Source organism: Crocodylus porosus, unplaced genomic scaffold, assembly GCF_001723895.1.
Source record: "Crocodylus porosus isolate Cpor-Errol unplaced genomic scaffold, CroPor_comp1, whole genome shotgun sequence".
NCBI classification, from domain to species: Eukaryota; Metazoa; Chordata; order Crocodylia; family Crocodylidae; genus Crocodylus; species Crocodylus porosus.
The window spans coordinates 5631006-5654478 of NW_017728929.1; the positions used below are offsets into that span (position 1 = coordinate 5631006).

Genomic DNA, 23473 nt, shown 5'->3' on the forward strand with positions numbered 1-23473 from the left:
AAAGGCTAGGCAGGACTTTAGACAGATTGCAATCTAAAGGACTCTACTAAATGTATGGTTGCAGAGCAAAGGATGAGACCTGAATTGCTGGGATTTTGCTTTGCTGAAATCATTCCCTGACCCATGTTATTCTTGAAATTCTCTGAAGAGATCTTAGATTTTTTGGAGTTACAATAGTTCCATAATTCATAATGCTTAAGCTTGCACGAGCTATATTTTGTTGCCAGTATAATGGTACATGTAACAAGGAGTACTTCAGCATACTGTTTCCACTTCAAAAGTAGTGGAACTCCTCTGTACTAGTCTGTGAACTATTTTGTATTTATTACCGAAGGCTTAATCTCACTTATGTCTTGTGGCAACAGAACACTTGTGAATATCCACAGTAAATACATGAGAAGAAAAAAAGCATAATTCTAAAAATTCTCAGACTTTACAACATGTCAGAATGAAGAATTATGATTCAGGTCCTTCCAGAAACATCTGTCTCTCTCCAGTCAATCTGAATGTTTATATCCTCTTCCAGGCTGTTTTTTTTTTTTTTTTATTAAAATGGAGGAAGAAATGAGTTTAATGTCCCAAATACAAATGATTTCCTGACAGCCAAGGGGGCCAGGTTCATCCCTTTGGTGTAACAGCACTAAAGTGAGTAGAGCTACATCAGAGATTAATCTGGCCCATTTAATTTGGCTAGAGGTTTATTTTAAAGTAGGTGGGGGGAGGAGGTTAATAGAAATTGCCTTGGGGGAAATTAAAACCAAATGTCCTTGTGTCCATGACTGATAAGCAGTGATAGAAAGTAGAGAGTAAGCGGTATTGCTACAGTTCACTTATCAAAGCCTTTTTTACATTTTCATTTCCTGATCATTTCCAGGGAGAGATGGAATTTCCATTGCAAACACCCACAGCAAAATTCATCCGTTTCTGTGGTGCGTCTCAGTAAGGTGCTGCCAGTACCTACCGAAATGCTGAGAGCTGCAAGCATGTAATATCTGTATTCAGGACAATCTGCATTTCTGGCTGTGTTAATATTGGTTTGACAATCTTGCCAAGTTAATCAGCTCACTACAATGTGGTGTGGGCAGAGAGGCTCTCTGGCATGGAGGTGTTGGAGGAAGGTTGCTGGTAACACCCCTTCCTTTTGGAGAGGCTAGGGCTATGGCAAATGTGGAGGTAGAAGGGACCTGGGTGAACCCATTTCCCCCTATATATGTAATTGTCCAGCATGTTCCTTTTTGGTAAGGCCTTATATACTTATGATCCTGCTCATCTCTTTATTCTTCCCATTGTGGTGCACTCATCTCTTGTAAAACTGCTGGCTTCTGTGCTCCCTGTCTCTATCCTGAACTCGCCTCTTTTAGCTGATGCATCACTTCTTGGCGAGGAGAGGCAGGGGGGACCTTTTTAATGACGTGTCCAAATTTTGATTGATCACTGTACTAGCAAGCCTCAGGAGCTGTCACTTGGTTGCAGCCCATAGCAAACTGCAGCACTCCTTCCTAATCCTTCTTCTGCCAAAGTGCTAAGGAAAGAAGTTGGGCCTTTCTCAAGGCTGGGAGTCCTAACAAGTGCTGGTGTCATTTCCAGGCCAGTTGTGCATTCCCATTTTTCTTATGTGAAATGCCCTGTGCTCATTAAGAGGCCTTGTCCTTTAGGACTCATGTTTTCACATCTCTGAGAAAAAGCAATGGTTTAAGCTAGGATAAAACTTTCTCATAGAAAGCCTTTTCTTTTGGCCTGGGGAAGGGATGGAGGTATTGTGTTACCTGGATGACTGGCTTGAGCAAGCACTCAGAGTGTGATTCATACCTTCAACATAGCATCCTCCCTCCTTGAGCTCTGGGGTGGACAGTGAATGTGGGAAGCTGGTTCTGGATGCTACTTGAGAAATGCATTTCTCTGAATTCTGGAAGGGCCTTTGCTTGCCTGCTTTCAGGAAGAGCTTTTTTGGGCACCCTTTTAAATGTAAAGCCTGAATAAGCCATTCACATGCATTGTACCTGTGGCTGTATCCATGTTTGGGGCACTGAAGGGTTTCATGGGGGTTTTGCATTAGAGTTAGGACAAGGCCATTTGTAAACAAGCAATTCACATTGTAGATATTTGTCAGGTTTCCTTCCTTGGGGTATCTGGGCTCTCAGTTGGGGTGCCGCCTTCCAGATAATCTTTATGGGTAAATCCCGTTAACCCCAACGGTTAGCAAATGTTGAAGGAGGTCAGATGGCACGCTGAGTCTGTGTTCTGTCAGGTTTGCCCTATCCACAGTCTTCCCCCTTGCGAGATGAAAACACAGACATGAGAGACAAGCCAATGAACTGTGTGGACTTAGAAGGTGGCAGCATAAAGATGTGCATCTGCATGACAGCACTGTAATATGGGGACAGCTTATGGAGAGGAATTGAAAGAGGAGCTTCCTTGGAAAAGATGCCTCTATATATCTATTTGTCTTGTAGAATTAAATCTACAAAACTTGCGGGCAGATTTCCAAGGTCCAGATAGTCTCGTAATTCTTCGTGCTTATGTGGGTTTATTTCATCCTAACATTTTTCATTACATATAAGAGTCTAAAAAGCTTAATCTTTTAAAGAAGTGTGCAATAAAATAAGATGGAAAGAAGAGGACTTGATGTTAATGTAGTTAGTTATGGCTTTACTAATTCTTCAAACAAATATGGAGGTATCAGACATGAAGCGTTTGGAGATGTTATCAGACTTTGTTACAACAGTTAATATTGCCAAACCGTTTCAGCAAACTTCATTTTGTCTTCTGAAAATTCTGGGCTGATGTGAAGAGCTCTTACGTTTTTGACAAATAGAAGAGATAATTTATACATTTTCAGGCCAGAAGGAAATATTCTGTACATCTTGTGTGACCTCCCAAGTAGCATAGGCCAGAGAACGTTGCCCACTGATTGCCACAGCAAAGAAAATTATTCTCTCTTGTTATACAAGTGAACATTTCTGGTAGAAAAATGAGGTGTTTCATATTTTGGGTACATATTTTAACTCTTTAAATAGGTGAATATGAGCATCAAATGAGAGGCCAAGTTTGGTAGTTATTTGGACTTGAACTAGAAGGAAATATGGAAAGCTGCTGTTTCTGTTCCCAGCTAGCTGCTTGGGTACTTCTCCAAGGTCACTTGAGATACCTGTGCCCAGGAGAAGATTGGGTGTTGCTGGTGATTCCCCTTCTGGGATCTGGTCCTTTGACTAATGAGAGGTGGTACAGGGCTATCTCCTGCTGCTTTTAGGCAGGACTTCTTCTACCTCCTGCATCCAAGGAACAAGCAAGTGTGGTTGGGAGGGAAGCCCAGAGATAAGTTGCATGCCAGCACAAGCAGCTGTGCACAGCATGGCTTTCCATTCATTTAGAAGCAGGGTGCATTCAAGAACTCACTCAGATAGGAGAGAGAAGGGTGGCCTTTTTCAGGATGTAAGAGGCTATGCTTAAGTGAGGGTTGAGGTGCCTGGGACAAAAACAGTCTTCTTACAGGCTAAGAGGTGATTTGCTTTTGAAGGACATTTTCTTAATGACCTTTCCCTGGGCTGGCAGCAGTACCATAGTACTGGTTCTTCAGAAGGAGTAGGATGATGTTTCCATGGGTGGCTGCAGATCTTAGACTCAAAGCCTCCATCCCTTCCCCAACCTTGAGCTGCTGTCTGGCTCTCAAGTATGGTGCTCAGTGTCTCTTGTCTGTAGTTAGCATTTCTGCTAGCTCAGTTTCCTATGCATGCCTTTTTTTTTTAACCAAAATGATGTTGTCTGCTTCTGCTGGTACCTTGTGACACGCCAGTTTTCTATTTATAATGGTTGCTGTATATTTGTAACAGAGCAAAAGCTTCAAGAGGGCAATTATACTGCCTCACCATGATCAAATAAGGCTAATCCCAGCTTCTTCCTGCAGGAGTCGATCGTAATGCCAGAGGAGTTTCCAGATGCTAGGTTGTGCATGTGAGCCCAGATCTCTGCACTGTTTTTCCTCACTTGTGTAAACTCACCTTCAGGAAGAAGCTGTGTTCTCATTGTCCTTGCTTTCTTTTTTGTGAAGCTATAGGGATGAAGCCATGATAAAAACACGTGCTATTAGCCAGCAGTTGGAAAACAGCAACACAAAAAGAAAAAGTAGATCAAAATACCAGGTGGCTTAAATTAAAAAAAAAAAAAGCAAAACAGTGCAGCCAGGAGGAAACAGCCTCTATTTTAAGTAAAAGTAATTTTAAAGGAGCTGAAAGGACAACAATGCCATCTCAGCTGTGCAAAGCCACCACACGTGTAATTGCAAGTTGAGGGGAATTCTAATGCAAGGTAAAGCCTCCACATCACAGCTCTGAACTGCCAAAGCCTTTCACCATCAGAGCCTGTGATGTACCCGGTCAGCAAAGTACAACTTGTGGAACAGCACATTAACAGTAATGCCAGCTCTCATGAAAGAATCACAAGACTCCTGATTTCCAAGTCAAATCAACTTAAAAGGGTGAGAAATAAGGGAAGGAAAGAAACCTGAATCATTGCTCTCCTCAGTTGGCATAACTGGAAGGAAAAGACTCAAGAAAGACTGATCAAATCTTGGAGATTTTTTTCTTTTGGCACAAGTAGAGAGTGCCAAGCTGGTAAGTCTGTGGAGGGGAAGGGGCAGATCGAGAACCTGATGGAGGGGGGAGGGACTGGAGTGAATGGGGGCGGGGGCAAGTTGTGCAACAGAGCTGTGGGCAGCTGTTCGTGTGTGCGTGCGTGCGCGTGCACGTGTGTGTGCCTGCCTGCCCCTCGCTCCCAAGCGACAGCCCCCACCCGGCCCTGCTACTGCCCCTCACTCCTGACCCACATTACCCTGCATCCTGCAACGGTGTGCGGGGACCTCCCCTTCCTGGGCTCCAAACCCCCCACACACACCCAAAGCCCCCCATACCTTCACAAATAAAACACGCACGCATACACACACACACACACACACACACACACACACACAGACTTCAAAAATAGCATCTCGTAGTTTACATTCCTAATCTCCAGTGGTGACATGTAGGGGGTGCATGTGCACCCCCTGAGACTGCTGGTGTACCCCCTGTCAGGCTGTACTCCCTGTTTAGGCAATGGGTGGGAGGGCAGGCAGGAGCACTGGTGTCCTGCTGGAAGCACCAGCTGAGGAGCAGGGCCGCCAGCAAAAGTGAGGTCAGATGCCAGGGGATCTCCCAGTCAGCGTGATCAGCCACCAGGGAACAGCTCCCGGTTGCTGACTGACGTCAAGAGGCAGCAGTTGCCCATGCCTAATCTCTTGATATTCAAGTGTTTGTCTAATGATTTTTGACATGGTGGGGTTGGCAATACTGCATTAACACTAGTACTCTTACGACAGTCCTGGGTAACTTGCATAGAGATGTCAGTCATGCAAAATTATGTAAGACTTTTGTGATAGCTGCTTAAGAAAGTAACTGTAAGTTTTGTTCGTTTGTTTTTGTTTTTTAAAACCTTTTGCTGAAGATGCAATACAAGTTCTGAACACTTTTGTATTGAAAGCTACAAGATATTTTTTCCTTTTGGTACGGAGGGAACTTTTTTTCAAGGCTACATTGGCAAGTGTTAATGGAACTGCCATTCTGTGATCTTCCCTGTGGGGACAAGTGCATTTACTTTAAAAATACATATTGTATTGCAGCTAGTACCCGCCCTTGGCCTCTGGAAGGAATGCTTTCCATTTCCATTTCACAATCCACAATAGCGTGTATTTGATTTCTGTTTGGAAGGTGTAGCAGCCAGATATTTGTATCAGATTGTTAAGGACAGAAGCAAAGGACTTAATTCAGCCTAATAGGATTGCTCTTCCTTATGGCAGGGATGGGTTTGACTTTCGATGCAGGAAGGAGAATTGGATTATGCATAGTGGCCCTGTGGCTGGATGTTGACACGTCCTCCAGCAAACGAGAAACATTGCGTGACAAATTCCATGCCTGCTGAGCTACTTCTGGTCATAGCTTTTAGGCTCATCATAACTGGAAATAATAGAAGAGAGAGTTTAACCCAGTCCAACACAGTTGGGTTGCACTTTTCTTTCTCTGAGTGGGGAAGGCAGGCATTTTTTCTACCTGAAGACTCTAGCACAGTGGTTCTCAACCTTCTTGGACTTAAGGCTTACCTCATTGACCTCAGTGCACCCCTCCATAACTTGTGTGAATTGAGCAGCACACAATTTCAAAAACTAATTTATAGGTTACGGTGCTTACCTCCTTGCAGAGGGGCTAAGCAGTGTGGGTTGGGGGGATAATTCAGATGGGGACAACCCTGAGCCTTTATTTATTTGCTTGTTTACTTATCATCTTACACCTTGCAGCACGCATCAAAGGATCTGGTAGCACCCCAGGATGCCCTGGCATCCTTGTTGAGAATCACTGCTTTAGCATGTGGCTGCACTACAAGCAGTCTTTCTTGAGTCTTTTACTTCCAACCATGCCAAATGAGGAGAGCAATGATTTGGGTTTCCCTCCTTCCCTTATTTCTCACCTTTTTAAAACCCTTTTTGTGCAGTAGTGAAAAGTACCTGACTTTGTTTTTCTCTTTCCCTTCTCTGTTCCTGCCTTAAGGGATAGAGGTGATAGGAAGCAAAGGGTAGGGCTAAATGGTCACTCTTCAGTGTGGAGGGAGGTCAAAAGCAGAGTCCCACAATGGTTTGTGCTGGGCCCTATTTTATTCAACATATTTATCAGTAACCCAGAAATGGGTGTACACAGTGAAATACCCAAGTTTGTAGATCATACAAGATTATTCTGGGTAGTCAAGTCCCAAGGCGATAGAGAGGAGCAACAGAAAGACCTCACCAAGCTAAGTGAGTGGGCAAAAAAAGTGGCAGATGAACTTCAGTGTCAGCAAGTGCAAGGTAATACACCTGGGGAAAAATAACCTCAAGTACAGGCAGTTCTCGGACTTATGACACAATTGGTTCCTGAAAAGCACGTCTTAAGTCAAAACATTGTAACTTGGAACCAATCTTCTCATGAGAAACAGGGTTATAAAAGGGGGATTGGTTCCTGAACCAAGGCCCAATACCCTATTTTCACCAAAAATACCCCAGAATTTTGTACTCGATCAATTATAGATGAGTAATATAGCTACATTAATGTATTTATATTGTAAATAGTAATCATATTAATTTGGAAGGACTTCTTTGAGGTGACTTTGCTGGACTTTTTGAAGGGTTCTCGGCTGGAGTCTTTTCTGGAGTCTTGTCTGCTTTCTTAAAGAATGTGTCCAAGGAAGTTTGGACAGATGTTCTTCAGGGAGATGGGCGATGCAGCGAACTTGTTCACTGGCATGGTGTTGCATTGGATCAAGCGTTGTAAGTCGAAACTGAAGTAATAAAGTTGAAACTGGATGTCAATTTATAAACCTTGTAAGTGCGAAATGTTGTAACTCAAAACGTTGTAAGTCGAGAACTGCCTGTATACGTTCTGGGTTTTGAACCATATTACACAGTGTTAGGCCCTGAATTAGCTGTTACGACTCAGGAAAGATCTTGGAGTCACTGTAGATAGTTCTCTAAAAACATCAGCTTAATATGCAGCAGCCACCATAAAAGCCAATAAAATGTTGAGCATTGATAAGAATGGAATTGAAAATAAATGGGAGTATATCATCATGGCTTTATACATGTGCTTTATACGTGGTGCACCCACATCTTGAATGCTGTGTGCAGTTCTGGTCCCCACATCTTAAAAAGGATGTAGTAGAATTAGAAAAGGGACAGAGAAGGGCAATCAATGATCAGGAGCCTGCAGCAGTTGCCATACCAGAGGAGACTCAAAAAGGCTAGAACCCTTCTGTTTGGAAAGGAAAAGGCTGCGGAAGGATATGATAGAGGTCCGTAAAATCATGAAGGGTGTGGACCAAATCACAGAAAATGAGGATTGGAAGGGACCTCAGGAAGTCAAATTTAGTCCAACACCTTCCTCAAAGTAGGACCATACCCAACTAGATCATCCCACCCAAGGCTCTGTCTCTCTGGGTCTTCAAAACCTCCAAGGATAGAGAGTCCACAACCTCTCTGTGTAGCCTGTTCTAGTGCTTTACTGCTATCCTAGTCAGAGAGGTTTTCCTAATGTCTAACCTAAACTCCCCTTGCTGCAATTTGAGCACATTGCTCCTTGTTCTGTCATCTGCCACCACTGAGGACAGTTCAACTCCATCCTCTTTGGCAACACCCTGCAGGTAGTTGAAGGCTGCTGTTAAATCCCCCCTCAGGCTTCTCTTCTGCAGATGAAAGAGGCCCAGTTCCCTCAACTTCTCCTCACAAGTCCTGTGACCCAGCCCCTAGCCATTTTTGTTGCCCTCTGCTGAAATGTCTCCAACTTGTCCACGTCCGTTCTGTGTTGGGGGCCCAAAACTGAACACAATACTCCAGATGTGACCTCACCAGTGCTGAACAAATAGGTTCACTAAGGGTGCCTGTACAAGAGTGGGGAGATTGCTCTTTACAGCACATCAGAGCAGACTCAGTTAATTGCGTCTGCTGGAGCATGGTAATTACCGTGCTTCAGCAGTCTTCTGCATCTCATGTATCAGCCTCGCCATGCTTAAAAATGGTGATGGAGGTGCTTGAACTCAAGCTTGTTGATTGAGCTTTAGTTCAGGTGCCCCTGCTGCCAGTTTTAAGTGGAGGGGTACTGCTAAGTGAGCTGTTACAGTGCTTTAATTAAAGCAGCACTTAGAGCTGCTGTAATTAAAGCACTGGCTTCTCGTCCCCAGCCTCAGAACAAGTGTAAAAGTGACCCTAGTCCCAGAACACTAGAACTAGTGGGGCACTTGCTGAAATTAGTAGGTAACAAGTTTAAAACTAACGAGAGTTATTTTTATGCAATGTGTAGTTAACTTGAATTCATTGCCACAGGAGGTGGTGGAGGCAGATAACATAGGTTCAGATAGGAAATGAATAAATTCATCCATGATTGATAGATCTATTAATGGCTATTGAACAGAATAGTTGAGCATGTTTCCTCTGGTATCTCCAGCGCATCTAACACATCTCTTCTATCTAATAAATGGTAGATGTCGGGGAGGGTATTGAGTAGGGAGTAGATCCTCTAGAGATAACTGGTTCACCTATCTCTCTGTACACTGTCCATTTCTGCTGCTGTTGGAGACAGTTATCTCACCTATACTGCGATAGGTGGACCATTGGTCTGACCCAGTAAGGCACTTCTTACATTCTTATGATAAAGCTGGTGTATTGTTATCTTACGCATATACATGACAGAATGTGGCTCATCTCATCCAGTGTACCAGCTGCCCTTGTGGAAACTGTGGGTGAAACTGGACAGGAACTACACACCAGAATAAATGCTCACAGAAGAAAATATAAAGGACAGATGCACAAATATTAATAGGAACACTTTTTTTCCACAGAACAACCACTTCTGACCTCACCATCTTTGTTTTCTGAAGGGAATTTATAAAACACGCTCGGGAGATGGGCCTGGGAACAGAAGTTCATAACTGTTGAACAGTATAAAAACATTTTTAAAAATCTGGACTTAATGTAGACAGTGGCTTTATGATTTGTTACAACTACTGCCAATAATCCCCCTGCGTTTCATAAGTAACTACCTCCTTCCTGAATGGTCTCACTCTGCCATTAACCAGATTGTCTGTTCTACTATACTTCTTTTGTCTTATAATGGATCCTGATAATACCTCTTTACCCTAGCTCACAGTTTTCCTCCATCTCTCAAAGCAGACTGTTTTGCATTTACATGGAGCCTTTACTTATATGTAGCTCAGCCTGCCTTCTCTCTCAGATCAGAAGAAGGGCCGTTGGTACCTGAAAACTCGTCCAGCAGCTCTTCCAACTATGTAGTCGGTTCAATAAAAGATACTGTCAAAATCATCTTCTTCCATTGAGGGGTAAAGTGTGGGAATATAAAATGAAAACAAAAAGCAGGAAACTGTCCTGGAACAGGATGTACTGTTGAGTAAGGAAATGCTGAGACCACGGTCTCTCCAGACCGTAGGCCTGTCTTCAGTCTGCAATGCTTGTTGGGGTCTTTATATCTTGCATCAGTCAAGACCAGCTTCTCAGGTGTTGGGTCAGTCCTTCTCAGGGCCCAGGACAAGCAGGCAATACAGCCATTTCCTCTAATCAGGGACATATAAGTAAATTCAAGAAGTTTTCTTTTCTTTTTCTTTTTTTTACTTTTTTGTAACATGGTGGTTTTTCTGACAGTAACTGGAGTGGAGCAGTAATTGTCAGGTGGCAACAGCTCTGTGCCTGTGTGATACAGTGCATGCTTATCCTAGAGACTATCACCACTGACTTGTCTCTTCCCCTCCTTCCAGCTTCTTTCTGATGACTGACTGACTTGCTCGTGCCTCTTGTCCCTTCTGCTAGCCTAAATACATGGTGTACTCTATACATGTACATGCTTTCAGTGTGAGGGGCATCTGGAATTACCTTGTCTCTCTTGTGTGAGAGCCCTTACCGCACCTTCACCCTCTTGTGTCTCAGTGCCTTCTTTTGGTGTATGAAGCAAGGTGATTGGCAATTGCCAAGGGGAAACTAAAGCTTGATTGTCTTTATTTTATGGCTGCTGTGTTGTGTGCTTCTCAAAACAGGTCTAGGACATGCTACATGTGCTTGGAACAGAAAGTGGTGAGCTTTTAGGGTTGGGGGTAAGAATTCATTCCACCATCTGGAGCCATCCTCTGAGGAGCTTTGATGTCCTGCCATAATGACTTTGCCCTTGGGATGTACAGTTCTATTGGACCTGTGCAGGGGAGAAATCAAACACAGTCTTCAGCCTTGTGCTTCAGGCAGTCTTTGTTGTCCTGTGCCAAGGCTATTGAATATCTTGAAGAGGACAGATCTTGACCTTGAAGTCAGCATGGAAAGCAGATGATTGTTCACCTATATGTTGATCTTGGCTGATTGCTGCTAGTGTAGTATGCACTGAAGGACAGAAATAAGGTTGTCAACATGCAATTTTTGTCCCACCTCTAGCTCTGATGGTGTTGCCTGTACTGTCTCCTGTGTGTAGCTTTCTTATTCTGCTGCTTATGTGCACTCTGAAGTATACTGTGTAGTAATTAAGTCCCTCATGCCTTTTGTGTTCCAGGGAAGGAATCAATCAGGATCTGATCCACGTATCTCCCTGCATCACTGAGCAGTTCATTGAGTTGCTGTGTCACTACAGTCCTGACCAGGTTTTAGAGATGCTACAAGTCCTGGAGTTCTACAGACTGGAGGAGACCATTCAGGTGAGGTGGAGGTACTGTGGGGGGTCATCCCATTTCATCACTTCTAAAAGAAGGAAAAAAGCCAGAAGATTTCTTAAGGTAGAGTTTGTGGCTTTTTTTGTACCTAGATCACTCAAAAACACCAACTCCACGAAGCTTCCTCATACCTCTTGGAAAAGAAAGGAGATGTCCACGGTGCTTTCTTGGTAATGCTTGAGGTACAGTAACCCGAGGCCCTGAATTCTACAGCTTGACATTTTTGTCAGTACAACTGGTTATGCTGTGTGCACTTGGTGTGTACCTGGTCCTTGGAAGGGCCACTGCCCCAGCTCCCCCAGCCAGACTCCAAAGCCAGGAAACATTTGGAGGGTGCTCCTTGCTGCTGCTTTCCAGTACGCCAGAGATGGATCTCAAGAGTAGCACTGGGGGGTGGAGGAAAGGCTCCATCAGAGCAGTTTCATTACCATGTTTCTGGGTTTGGCACATGGTTGTTTCACCAAAGCACCTTGGCAGTGGTATGGTCATACCTTGAATTTGAATGTCTTTTTTTTTTTCCTACTGAGTTGAATTGAAACATTTAGCTTCTATCAGAGTGCTGTGTTTCAGACTCTCTTGCCAGATGTCTCTCCATTGGTATATTTTGGCTGGATGTTCTGCTTAACTCTTATAGCTAGAAGCTTAAATTTGCCTAAGTAGAATATATGTGCCTTATCTTGATTATTGTTCTCTTACATCTCTAAGGAAAAATCTGTGCACTGCTACAGTCTCTCCGTCAGGCAGGGAAATGGGGTTGGCGGGGAAAGACCTCTGTGTATAAATGTGTTCCCCTTGATACCCTGAGAGCTTTCCAGCTCTAAGAAGCTCTATTTTGATTTGTTTTAGCAACTGCAAAGCAAGCTGCTGATGCTTACACGGGAAGATGAAAGTAAGTCTTTGTTTCATGTGTGTTGATTTTTTTTTTTTGCAGTGAATTCTTTTCCCCGCGTTTTTTCCCCTTTGAAAAGAATGTTCTGTGAAACAAAGCTATAGAAATTGAAATGTGTGTATTTGTACATTGCTCATTACAGTGGGATTTCTTCATTACAGTGAGAATTCCTGGGTGCTGCGGTAATGCCTTTTATTATGTATTTGTAACATTAATGGTAATGATTCTAATGGACTTTTTATCACCCAGCTCTTCCCAGATGTTACCTTGAAAGAGAGAATTGCAGGGGATTGTCAAAGTTCAATTAATTGCTCTTTACTCTCTGGCAGTCATGATAGCATTGCAGTGACATATCAGAAGTGTATCCCGTGATTCTAATACAGAAGCTTTATGAAAAATGAGAAACATCTGGCAGTAGTGGCAGAAAAAAGACCAAGGAATCTTCCACATCTTGATGTGGGTTTTCCATCATGCAAATTGTGGATTTTCTTGGTTGAGATATAACACATGGCCTTCTTGCATGGTTATAATCCTGGAGACAGTCTGCCAGGAAATCCCTCAGCCCTTTGTAAGGCTGAATGTGAAAATATGGCTTGTGGGAATTCTAAGTTAAGATTGAACAGGACAAACTAGCCATGTTTCAGCTTGAGTGTCTTGATGTATTCATATTTTCTCATCATTAGGGGTAGCGAGATGAAACTAACTGGGGCATTCAGCATTGTGAGCATACTTAAGTTTTACTTTTTAAATGGTGTTATGCAATGCATAATTAACAGCTCATTTGCCACAAGATATAATTGAAGCTAAGAGCTTATTGGAATTTTAAAAACTTAAAGGAAAAAAACCAGTTATATATGGATGACTGTATCCATGACCATGCTGGATAGAACAAATGTTACAAGAGTTATAAACCCTACTGGTTCAGGAACAAACCAGCAATTCACTTGCAAGGGTTTAGGAGCAGGCTAGAGGTCTGATTATAGCAGTTAGTGTTTTCTGAAACCTGCTAGTTTTTGTAGCTCCCTGTGTACATGCTGCCTATGGGGGAAAACAGCTGCAACAAAAGCAAGAGAGATCTTGGTTTTTACAGTAAACAACAATATTACAGCTGGCAGCACTTTGTCAGCTTCCCCCATTAACAAAAACCAGGCAAATTACCCGAAGGAAGCAGGTCTTCCATGCCTGCAGGAAATGTTATTATATCTCGTACTGCACTGCTGCTCTCCAGCTCCAGGAGTCAGTGGCATCAAATAGAACATGATGCTTTTAACTGGTGTCAAGGCAAATGTAAGCCAAAGCTCAGAAATTACTTATGCAGTCATACAAAATGTTTTGCAAGCACAGTTCATTTTGCTGTACAGCAAAATCAACAAAAAGAGTTGAGATCTGTTTTCATAATGTAGCTACTGCTATCTACAGGGAGTAAGTTTTAGGTGAACAGCATAATTCTTATTTTTTTCAAAATGATTTGGCAGTAGTAGCATGTTTAAATTATCTGGAATCAATGATGTAATCTCCATTTTTGTTTTGCTTTTTAACCTAGATTCAACACAGTCCCATTCGATAAAGGATATTGAAGCTACCTTACTGAAAACAATTGCACTTTGCCAGAGGAATTCACATAATTTAAACCAGCAGCAGCGAGAGGTAAAGGGATAAAATGCTGTATTACCAGAGTTTCCAGTGCTATGCAGAATCAGAAGAAGAGAATTCCACCTCCATTAAACCAGTCTTCTGTTAAGTTGTCTTGTATGCACCTGTGCTTGTATAAAATTCTATAACTGTAGAAATACAGTATGCAGAACCTTGTATATATTCCTCTCTATTCCTGACATGTCTGTGCACAGTGACCAATGCATACTGCTAGAAGCTGGTATTTTAGCCAGCAGCTAGAAGAAAGGCCTCTTCTTTGCCTTGTACAAGGAAACATTGCTGCTGTCATGGTGCATATGAGAATTTTTGATAGTTGTATTCCTGGACAAGGGATATTTTGCCTGGAGCACACTGAGCTCTGTTGCTTCATTGCAGAAATTATGAAAGGCCATGTCCAGGGCAAGATCAGTTTTTGCTGTAGCACAAGCAGTGGCATAACTGTGATTGCAGTAGATAGAGGTGAGATACTGAAGAAGCCCTCGTTCAAGAAAGAGGGTCAAAGAAAGCTTTACTTTTATTTACAGATTCTCATTTAATCATGTCAAAGTATGCAGTTGGCTTCTAACCTTGAACCTGGACTAGAGAGTTTCTGCATCTTGCCTTGCCTGTGCTGAGACAGCACCTTTTGCTTCTGGCATAGGAAGAGTCTACATCAAGACATAAGCAGTAAAAAGGCCGTTTTCCTTAATGCCTTCAGAAAAAACATGCATTGAAGATCTTCCTGAAGTGCTATCTCTCTACTCCCTTTCAGACCAGGGTTCCATTTGATATGTATACCTAACATGTCTAAGAGCTGGGCTTGGGCTCAACCCTAGTGTTTCCATCCTCCTTGTGCAAGTAGGAATGTGAGATTCCTAACATCTGAGATCCATGGAATTTAGTGCTGTTCATCTTGGTCTTGAGGGACAGGGAAAGTACTTCCTTCTTGTGAGACTGAGATTCCAGAAGATCTACATAGTGTGCGTGATCTGGGCAGATTTCATTATGGACAGATTGATTATATTGGGCCTACATGCAGTTCTCCCAGGTGGTATCAGTTCAATAGTGTGTTTTTATTTCTTTTCTTACAATGGTGTTTTTCAGTAAGGAGTGCAAGCATACCATCTCCAATCCTCCTGCAGGAGAGTTCATTTACAAGCCAGCATTTTCAAACTGCTACTGTTTAATCACTGTTTAGGAGAAATCTGTGGTAACTAGCAGTGGTCACCTTATGTATTGGTCTTTCTGCCAAATCTGCAATTTTCAGTTGAATGTTCAAAGAACTCATTTATTTGGACATTTCAGAAAATGACTGAGACTCCCACGCAAACCCTGTGGATTGAATAGGAATGGGGATTAGTTCTTTTGATCAAAGGCCTAAAGTTGTACACTGTAATAACCCACGAAGGAAAGAAACAGGCTGTGAATTGTAATATCTCTTGTGTTAGTGACCATCTGTTGTCCTGCAGCCGTAGATGCAATACTCACATTGCTTCGTATCTGGTTTGGAGCAAGTAAGACTGAAATAATATTGGTTCTTGAACTCTGATCTTGTTACCCCTGTTTCCTTGCTCCCCATGTAGTTACAGTTAATATTTCTTACCATAGGAAGAGTTCACTTCTGGATTTACCCGGCTTTTATCTAGCAACCCCTATGATGGCTTTGGTTATATGGACTCCTTACCCTAGTTGTCCCTGTATATAAGGCAAGACAGGGAGGCATCTTATAGGTGAACTTGTTCAAAGAGGCATGAGATTTCTTAGTCAGTCACTGTAAGGGTAGACTGTGCTGCTTTCTGCCTTACTTCAGACTAGCCCAGCTAACTACCTCTCTCTGTTCTGTATGTGTGTATTTATACTACAATGGAACTTGATGGGCCCTAGCTCAGGTGAAGCCTGTGCTCAGTCTTCTGTAAAAATCAAATACCTTACAACCTTAATGAGGAAACCAGGTCAGCGAGTCGAGTTCGTCCCTACACTGTTTTGAGCTTGAAAAGTGATCGAGCTTAAGGGCACAGTCAGGCTTCTTCCTTCCTTCCAAGCAGATGGCACCCCTGCTCTTAGATGTGAGTGACCTAGGCGGTAAAGTAACAGAGCAGTTTCACTCTTTTATAATGCAAATGCAAAAGCGCAGCAATCTTGGCACAGCTCTGTGAAAGGGTGGAAGCATAGTGTTTAATTGTGGTTTGTCATCGTGTGGAAGCAGCCACAGTTTTGACCTCTGAAGGCTGAAGCTAATATTACAAATTTAGTTTTAACTGTTTTTACATATTTGTGCTTATGTATTCTAGGCTCTCTGGTTTCCCCTCCTGGAGGCTATGATGTCGCCACAGAAACTGTCAAGTTCTTCAGCCTCATGCCGATACTCTGAACGTAAGTGTGCTGGCATCTTGTGGTACCAAGAGCAAGTCAAAATAAGGCAGCAAACTCTGTTTGTCCTGCCCAGATAATGGGAGGGAAACTGATTTGTGCCTGAACAAATAAATATATAATCTCTACATAGTGCTATAGCCAGGGCTAGAATATTTTTAAGGTGTGTAAAGTGCTGTTACCCTGCTCTCCTGGCTATGAGGGCCATCTTTTAGTAGGGAGAATATTAGAACCTACATTGACTGTAATATATGTAGTCTGCAGAATTTCTACTTAGAAATATCAATCCATTTTCTCTTTACAGTCTTAAATCCTCTTGGTCCTACATAGAGACCCACGTCTCTCCTCTTGTAACTCACCAGCAGTTGCAATTACCTGAAACAATTAAATTTAAAAACTCTTTGATTGAGGGATTAGAACATGTTTCCTTGGTCTAATGCAGAATCTCTGTGGGTCATTCTCCTTCTTACCATTTTTTGTTGCTGTTGCACAGTCTTAAAGCTAGGATAAAGACATGTTACCAACATTGACCCATTAACAGTTTTTCAGGGACTTTAGCAGGGTGGGATAGGATTGCAGCTACGTGTCTGACACGGATATACGAGTGGGGAGGTGTTTGTATGATTGTTGTGATATCACGGGGAAACGCACCAAAATAACACGTGCTAAATATATTATTCTGGCACTGGGGAGGAGAGAACAAAAACTGAAATAAAAAGATTTTATCTGTCTTTTTTTTTTTTTTAATGTAAACCCAACCTGTTTTCCTCTTGTCCCTTTTTGCCAGATAGGTTTTGGCTCTTTCCTCCTTCTCCCTCTCCTGTCAGTTTCTACAGCCTCTTGCAATGCTGACTGCTCCAGTTCCAATACAATCCGGTGACCATTTCCTCCAATGGCAGGTCCCTAATTCTACCTCTTGTCATGCAGCAGGTGGATGGGCTTTTGCCAGGTCATCTGTGTAGGCTGACTGTGCATTAACTGAGACTCTCAATACTCCTCCAGGGGTCAGCTAGTTGTCAGAGCCACAGTAAGAGACAGACCTTGCAGTCAGGTTTTAGCCAAAGGGAAGCTATTGAGTCTGATCATTTAAATATTTAAACAAGCTCAATATTAAAATTAATGATGTTTTGAAAATGGAAGATGGTTACCACAGGGTTGATGCACTAGAAAAATAAGAAACACCATTTCTCTTGAGCAAAATTATGCAATGAATATTGTCCTCCCAATTCACAGTCTCCTAAGACAGTTTGTGTTTTTTTTGATTTACTGATGCCTGTTAAGAAGAAAACAGTTATTCTGCTACCAATATGTCTTAAGGACCATGAAATATTATGGTTGGGGACAGTAAGAGAGCAACTGTTTCTATCCAGTTCCTTACATCATCCTAGGAAAGAGAGCTACAAGCTGCAGCACATTTCAGGTACAAAGAGGGCCATGCCTGAAATGTCAATTGGCCTCTTGAGCGTTTTTTGTATGTTTGACCCACCCATTGAAGAGTTTGGCCATGACTTATCTGCCAATTGAAGTGAATCCTTGTCTTGTTTTGCTTCCTCCAGAGCTTCCTTATCTCAGGTCAAGGCCCTTAATGGTGCAAAGGGAAAACCAAGCATCTCAGAATTGCTGAAAAGAGGCGATGGTCATTATCACATGCCCTGCAGGCTGTTTCCTTGCATTTTTCCTCTCCCCTTGTCCCTCCAGAGGTGGCAGGCTTTTTCAGGGGTCCTTCACTTATTAAAAAACAGGCCTTGTTTAGGTCTGGGCACCCCAAAATAAGGAATATGTGATTTTACCCTGGTGGAAACATGATGTTTCAAAGTCATTGGGGGGGCTGTTTATGTTTGCAGTCAGAGAGGAAACTGAATAGCAATGTATCACCAAGTAAGATTTCTAAGAAGGCTGTAGAAGGTCTGGCCATTTAATAACGGGGTAGAGAGTGGAAATCATAAGCTTGAAAGCTTACCTGAACACTGCATTTATTTTCAGATAGAAAGAACTGCACTTACTGCATAATTTGCTGGTTATCTAAAATATTTACTTGTAATGTTTTTTGAAAGCAGGAAAAAAAAGACCTTGTAAACTTTTACAGTGACGGCTTTTCCTAACCTTCCAGTTCTGACTGGTTGTAGATGACTTCCACGTTTTGATCTTGCAGATCTGAAGATTTTGACCATGCAGGTGCTCAACAACATGGCTGCTTTTATTGCCCTTCCATCAATCCTGCAGAGAATTCTACAGGTGAGCAGCAGGGGAGGAGGGAAAACCTCAGGGAGCCACCAAACCTTTCCTAAATCTTTCTCATATAAAGCCTTGGCTACAGCACATGCAGTGTATGGAGAAAAACACATTCCTGGTATAACCCTGTCACGTTCCTGGTATAACCCTGTAGCAGCAGTTGCAAGAGTGAACTTGGCTAACTGTATATCCTTTTGTGATATTTATTTAAAATGTAGGTAGGTATGAAGGCAATAAAATGTGTAGGCAGTCTCAGCCTCAGGGAACAAACTGAAACAGGCAAGTTTTAGGTTTGAGAGAACGCAGTTGGAAGTAATTTTCTAACCCAAAGGTTAAAGGTCAGTCTGAGCCTGTGTGCTTCATTGGGTTAGCCTGGTTAAAGGTGTGCTAGTTTCTGTAGGCAGCAGTACAGAGATGTAGCTAGCCTCACATCAACCTGCCTTGGAAATCAAACAGAATTATTTATTTGTAACCTCTTAATTATTCAAGCCAAAAGCTAAATATTTGAAACCAAATGCTTAAGACCAAGGTCTGAAGGATTGCTCCCTTGTGTGTTCTGACTTACATACCTCAGTAAAAGACCTGGGTGTCAGAAGAGCTGAGCACCTGGAAGCCCCTGGGCAACCTCCTGTTGACCTTCCAGAGGAGGGTGAACAGTTTAGGCTGTGATATGGGCATTCCCTTGGAGAGAAGCTAAATCAAGATGATTTATATAGTTTAGGGAGAAAGGATCAGGCTGGGTCATTTTGGTTCAGAGACTGCTGAAATGGGTTCAGATGGGCTATTGGGGGAGGTTTCTTCTAGCCCAGTTAGGGTTGCAGTACTAAGCCTCTAGGAAGCCGGCAGCCTCTACGGGGGTGTTTAATCCCTGTATGTTGTGGTCTGATTGGATGTTTATGGGAGATGCAAGCTTTAATTTCTCTCCATGTATTTCTCAATACCCTCTAAAGCAGAGATCAACCTTTTTAGTGGGGGTGGGGCTGGGCACTTGAGACCTGGCTACACTATGGGCCACCATGCTGGTGGAGAGATGGGGGAGGAGGTTGTGGCCTGCAACTTGGAGGTATCAGTGGCACGGCACAGGTCAGTGAAGCAGATGTCAGGCCAAGCTGCTAGCTGCTGATCTCCTGTGCAGCAGGCTGGATCTGCTCACTTCAACAGATCCAGCCATAGGTAATGCAACACTGCTCTGAATGGAATGCAAGTACTTGATAACCCCCTGCAATGGGAACTTGCTGAAGCAATTGCATAGACAAGGAAGGACAAATCTTCTGGCTTCTTCCCATCCTTTCTATCTTGTTAGCTTGGTTGTAAGGTCCCAAAACTCTCCCTTAATCTGTTTTAGTTGGAGCTGAAGGCTGCAGGCACTCCGTTCTATCACCTGTGGCATTGGGAACATGTAAAATATACAATGACATTAGAGACTTGTAGGAAATGCGTTCAAATGCACCATTTCAGCAGAGCTCATGTCTGCTCCACAGGGCACATACATGCTTTGGGTTTAGAGCTGTGGATTGGGAGATGAAACAGCTGCAGGGGAATTAATCATTTTCTATAAGCTAGATGACAACAGCCATATCATCTAATAAACTGAGATAGAGCTTGGCCTTTCTGTTGAGAGGGGAAAGGGCTACAATATTGCATGTTTAAGTAGCTGAATCTAAAAAGAGAAGACCAGTGTCGATTTAGAGATTCGGCTTTATGGAGATGCTAATTTCTGTAAGTTGATATATAGGTGCTGTCTTAAAGGATGCCTAGATGCCAGAGACAGATTCCATTGCTCATGCTGCAAGCGCTTGGGTCCTGTGATCTGGTTTTTACTTTGTATTGACTAAACCTCGCGTAATTGAGGCTTTATGAAATTATGATTAACATTAGATTTAGATTTTTTTTTATCTGTCCCTAACACAGGATTTTGTAAAATTTTATTTATTAAACAGGAAGCCGAGCAGAAATGTATTAGGAGAGATCCTAGAGGAATCCCCGGGGGTATTAAGAGAAGTTTCATCTTATTAAGTGGGTGAATGCTGTCTGAAGAGAGATGAAAGGTTGAGCATTAATTCTTTTACAAAGCCATAATCCTCCATTAACGTTCTGCAAGCAGATACAGCCTAATTCCCCTTGCAGTGTAGGAAATCGGAGATGCCAGAAACTTAAATTCTATTGACTTTTTTAAAAAAGCTTTTCAAAATAGGGAGAAAAGAACATCAGGGTGCTTTGGTGTTTGCAGCTGTGTGGCTCTGAGCCTGGTGCATTTGTACCATGTGGGGTGGGGCTGAGTTGGAAGAAAACAGGTCTCTGCAGCACTTACTTGAATGTTCCCTGTTCCGTGGGGGGGATTTGGCCAGCGCCTCCCACGCTGAGAGAGTTGGGCCTGTCAGGGCAGGCTTTACAGGTGGGCAGCGTCCTTGTCCAGTCTGCCCGCCTCATTCCTTTACAGCAGCAGCAGTACCTGCCTGCAAGGTACAAGTCTCTTGATCCAGCCCAGCAGCTCCCCATGGGGCTTTATTCTGAAATTTTCATTAATACTACTCCATACTTAAAGCAAGGGTGCCAAAATACAAGTTCACCCAGGGAACCATTTTCCCTAAGGCCAGCCCTGGTACTTGCCTCTTGTAGACCATCATCTCCCTGGAAAATAACGTATGCTTATGATCACAAGCAATTCCGGTTTTTTGGGCTATGCTGTATTCATTAGCTTGGTACCCAAGTACTGCATTGGCGTACTCGGCTTCATCAGTAAGTTGCAAGAATGTCCTCGTCTGAAGTCCATAGCAGAGGAGGTTTTGCTTGCTATATGTACTTGGGAAGAAAATGGGGGTGAGGTTTTAGATGCAAACATACAAACAGACTTTTAGCCAGTGTCTCAGATGCTTGGTTTATTGTCTTATTTCTCCCAGGCAGGATATTCCTTTGCTCTACTTGTTTGTGGCTGCAATGGGGTTATGTCCTGGTATCCAGTGCTGAGCATCCCAAATGCCCACACAAGTCCCAGGCTTGAAAATGGTAGCCATTGCCTGTCTTGATTTTTGCATGCTGGTGTTCATGAATGGTTTTTGTCTGGGTCTTCATTAAAGTGAAGATGGAGAATACCCCTCCATCAGGTTAAAAACTCTTACAGGAACCTTTTAACTAGCCCTCCCACACCCAATTTTCAAGACCAGGAAATTCACACGTTTTAATAACTCACAAGAAACTCTCCTCCCAAGTATAGCCTCCTTCCACAAGTTAAGGAGCTGGCCTGTGGTATGGAGCCATTTTGCCAGAGCTGTGTGCGAGAGCAGTTGCTGTTGGTGTTGGCATATTTAAGTAAAGCGCAAAAATGTCCAGATTTCCTATTAAGTGATGTTAATAAGCATATTTAACATGTAAAATCCTAAAAGACGTGGCAGCAGGTCAGCGTTTGTTCTTAGGAGGCAGGAGGAGACTGTTCCTAGGTCTCTAAATCAGTGCACAAGTACATTGTGCCCCGATGGGGGCATGTCTTCAAGGAAGGTAAATGGGCATGAAAAACATCACCTCCATCCTCCCAAGTGGAGCTAACTCCCAGGTCCTGTGGGAAGTTCACTCCAAATGGCAAAACAGCACTTGGGTTCTCAGCTCCTGATAACTTCACTGCATGTGCTAAGAGCCCAGTTGCAGTGGGTCTCATATGGGCAGAGGGTGCTTTTAGCTGGCCTTAGGCACAGGAGAAGAAACAGCTGCTTACCCAACGGTTTTCTCCATTTACGTGGTAAGAGAGCTGCTGCCTAAATGTCTGGTGTGTTTGTATATTAGCTGCTGTAGGTTTAAAAGCATATTTTTTCCCAGGAACAGTATTTCAAAGGGGCATCATAAGTCTATAAAAGCAATAAACTACAAGCTCAACATTTATGTATCTCAGGCTGTTTATCTGCATTTTACACCTGGCAACAATAATGTTTTCCCCTTTGATTTTTGTAATGGATTTAGCCAAAAGAAATGCAAAGTGAAAGCACTAGGGCTTATTGCAGGGTAGGATGGAGGCCATTGAGAGAGGCAAACCTGACCAATAGAGGGATCAGCTAAAGAGATTTTTTAGGAGCCATTGTAACCTTCTGGCTCCAAACTGGAGGGAGCTCTGGGTGGCATCTGCTTATTCTGATGGCATTGACTGCTCTCTAGAGCCTACTTAATAACATAGCAAGAAGTGACGCCCCCATTAATAGGAGAAACGATTTGCATCAGAGATATCTTCCCTATCACTTTGTCAAACTGACTTACTGTACGTAAAATTGCTATCTCTTCATTTACCACTTAACTGTTGATAAGTTTTCGTCAGCCATACATTTAAGGGATTGCTTTAGAAAAGAGAGAGTGGTTTTCTGACGGATATAAAAATAACTTGCTGTGTGTCATGGATCACGTACATGCTGTGCTGAAGTCCTGAGTTCCCCATTGCTCTCTATAATTTATATGGTGTCTCAGTATGATGTACTTTCCATGCTGTTGTTTTTAAATTATGCATGTTGAAATAAAATTTACTTATAAAATACAGTATGACCTAAAACTACACTTTCTTCGTTTTACACAAATGTAACCTTTGGAAGGCATCTATCACTTGAGCATCGTCCCAGGATGCAGTCAGCTCTTGACTGAGGACTGATGAATTCCCAAATCCCTTCTTATGCAGATGTGAATATTGGCGTCTTGCTAGCATTTGTATGTGTCAGACTCCATGTGAAGGTGGCTTCTTCAAGTCTTCAGGGTCATTTTTGCCATTAGGGAGACATGTCTAGGCAACTTGCAGTGCAGCTTGTACCTCATATCTGCCCTGATTTCTGGGTGCCTACATCTTACTCCTACTTCCCCCTAAAAGGTTGGCTTCTTTTTCTTTCTCCCTGTCTAGTACCCATCACTACAGCTACCCCCAGTGATAATGACCTCCCCCCTCCACAGCCTTTCCTCTATTTGCCCTGACTTCTGGGTGCCTACATCTTACTCCTACTTCCCCCTAAAAGGTTGGCTTCTTTTTCTTTCTCCCTGTCTAGTACCCATCACTACAGCTACCCCCAGTGATAATGACCTCCCCCCTCCACAGCCTTTCCTCTATTTGCCCTGACTTCTGGGTGCCTACAT

At 42.9% G+C, this 23473-nt stretch overlaps 1 protein-coding gene across 5 annotated transcripts in view; it reads left to right on the plus strand.

Annotated features, from left to right (window-relative positions):
- The window catches only part of VPS8 (VPS8, CORVET complex subunit), a 149964-nt gene that overhangs the window by 86034 nt on the left and 40457 nt on the right, over positions 1-23473 (plus strand). For all 5 annotated transcript variants that reach the window (XM_019542951.1, XM_019542948.1, XM_019542950.1 and 2 more), the window contains 6 exons: positions 11097-11238; positions 11346-11435; positions 12100-12142; positions 13686-13789; positions 16066-16147; positions 18297-18379. In XM_019542951.1, the coding sequence (XP_019398496.1) occupies positions 11097-11238; positions 11346-11435; positions 12100-12142; positions 13686-13789; positions 16066-16147; positions 18297-18379 (544 nt within the window). The remainder of the gene's footprint in view (positions 1-11096; positions 11239-11345; positions 11436-12099; positions 12143-13685; positions 13790-16065; positions 16148-18296; positions 18380-23473) is intronic.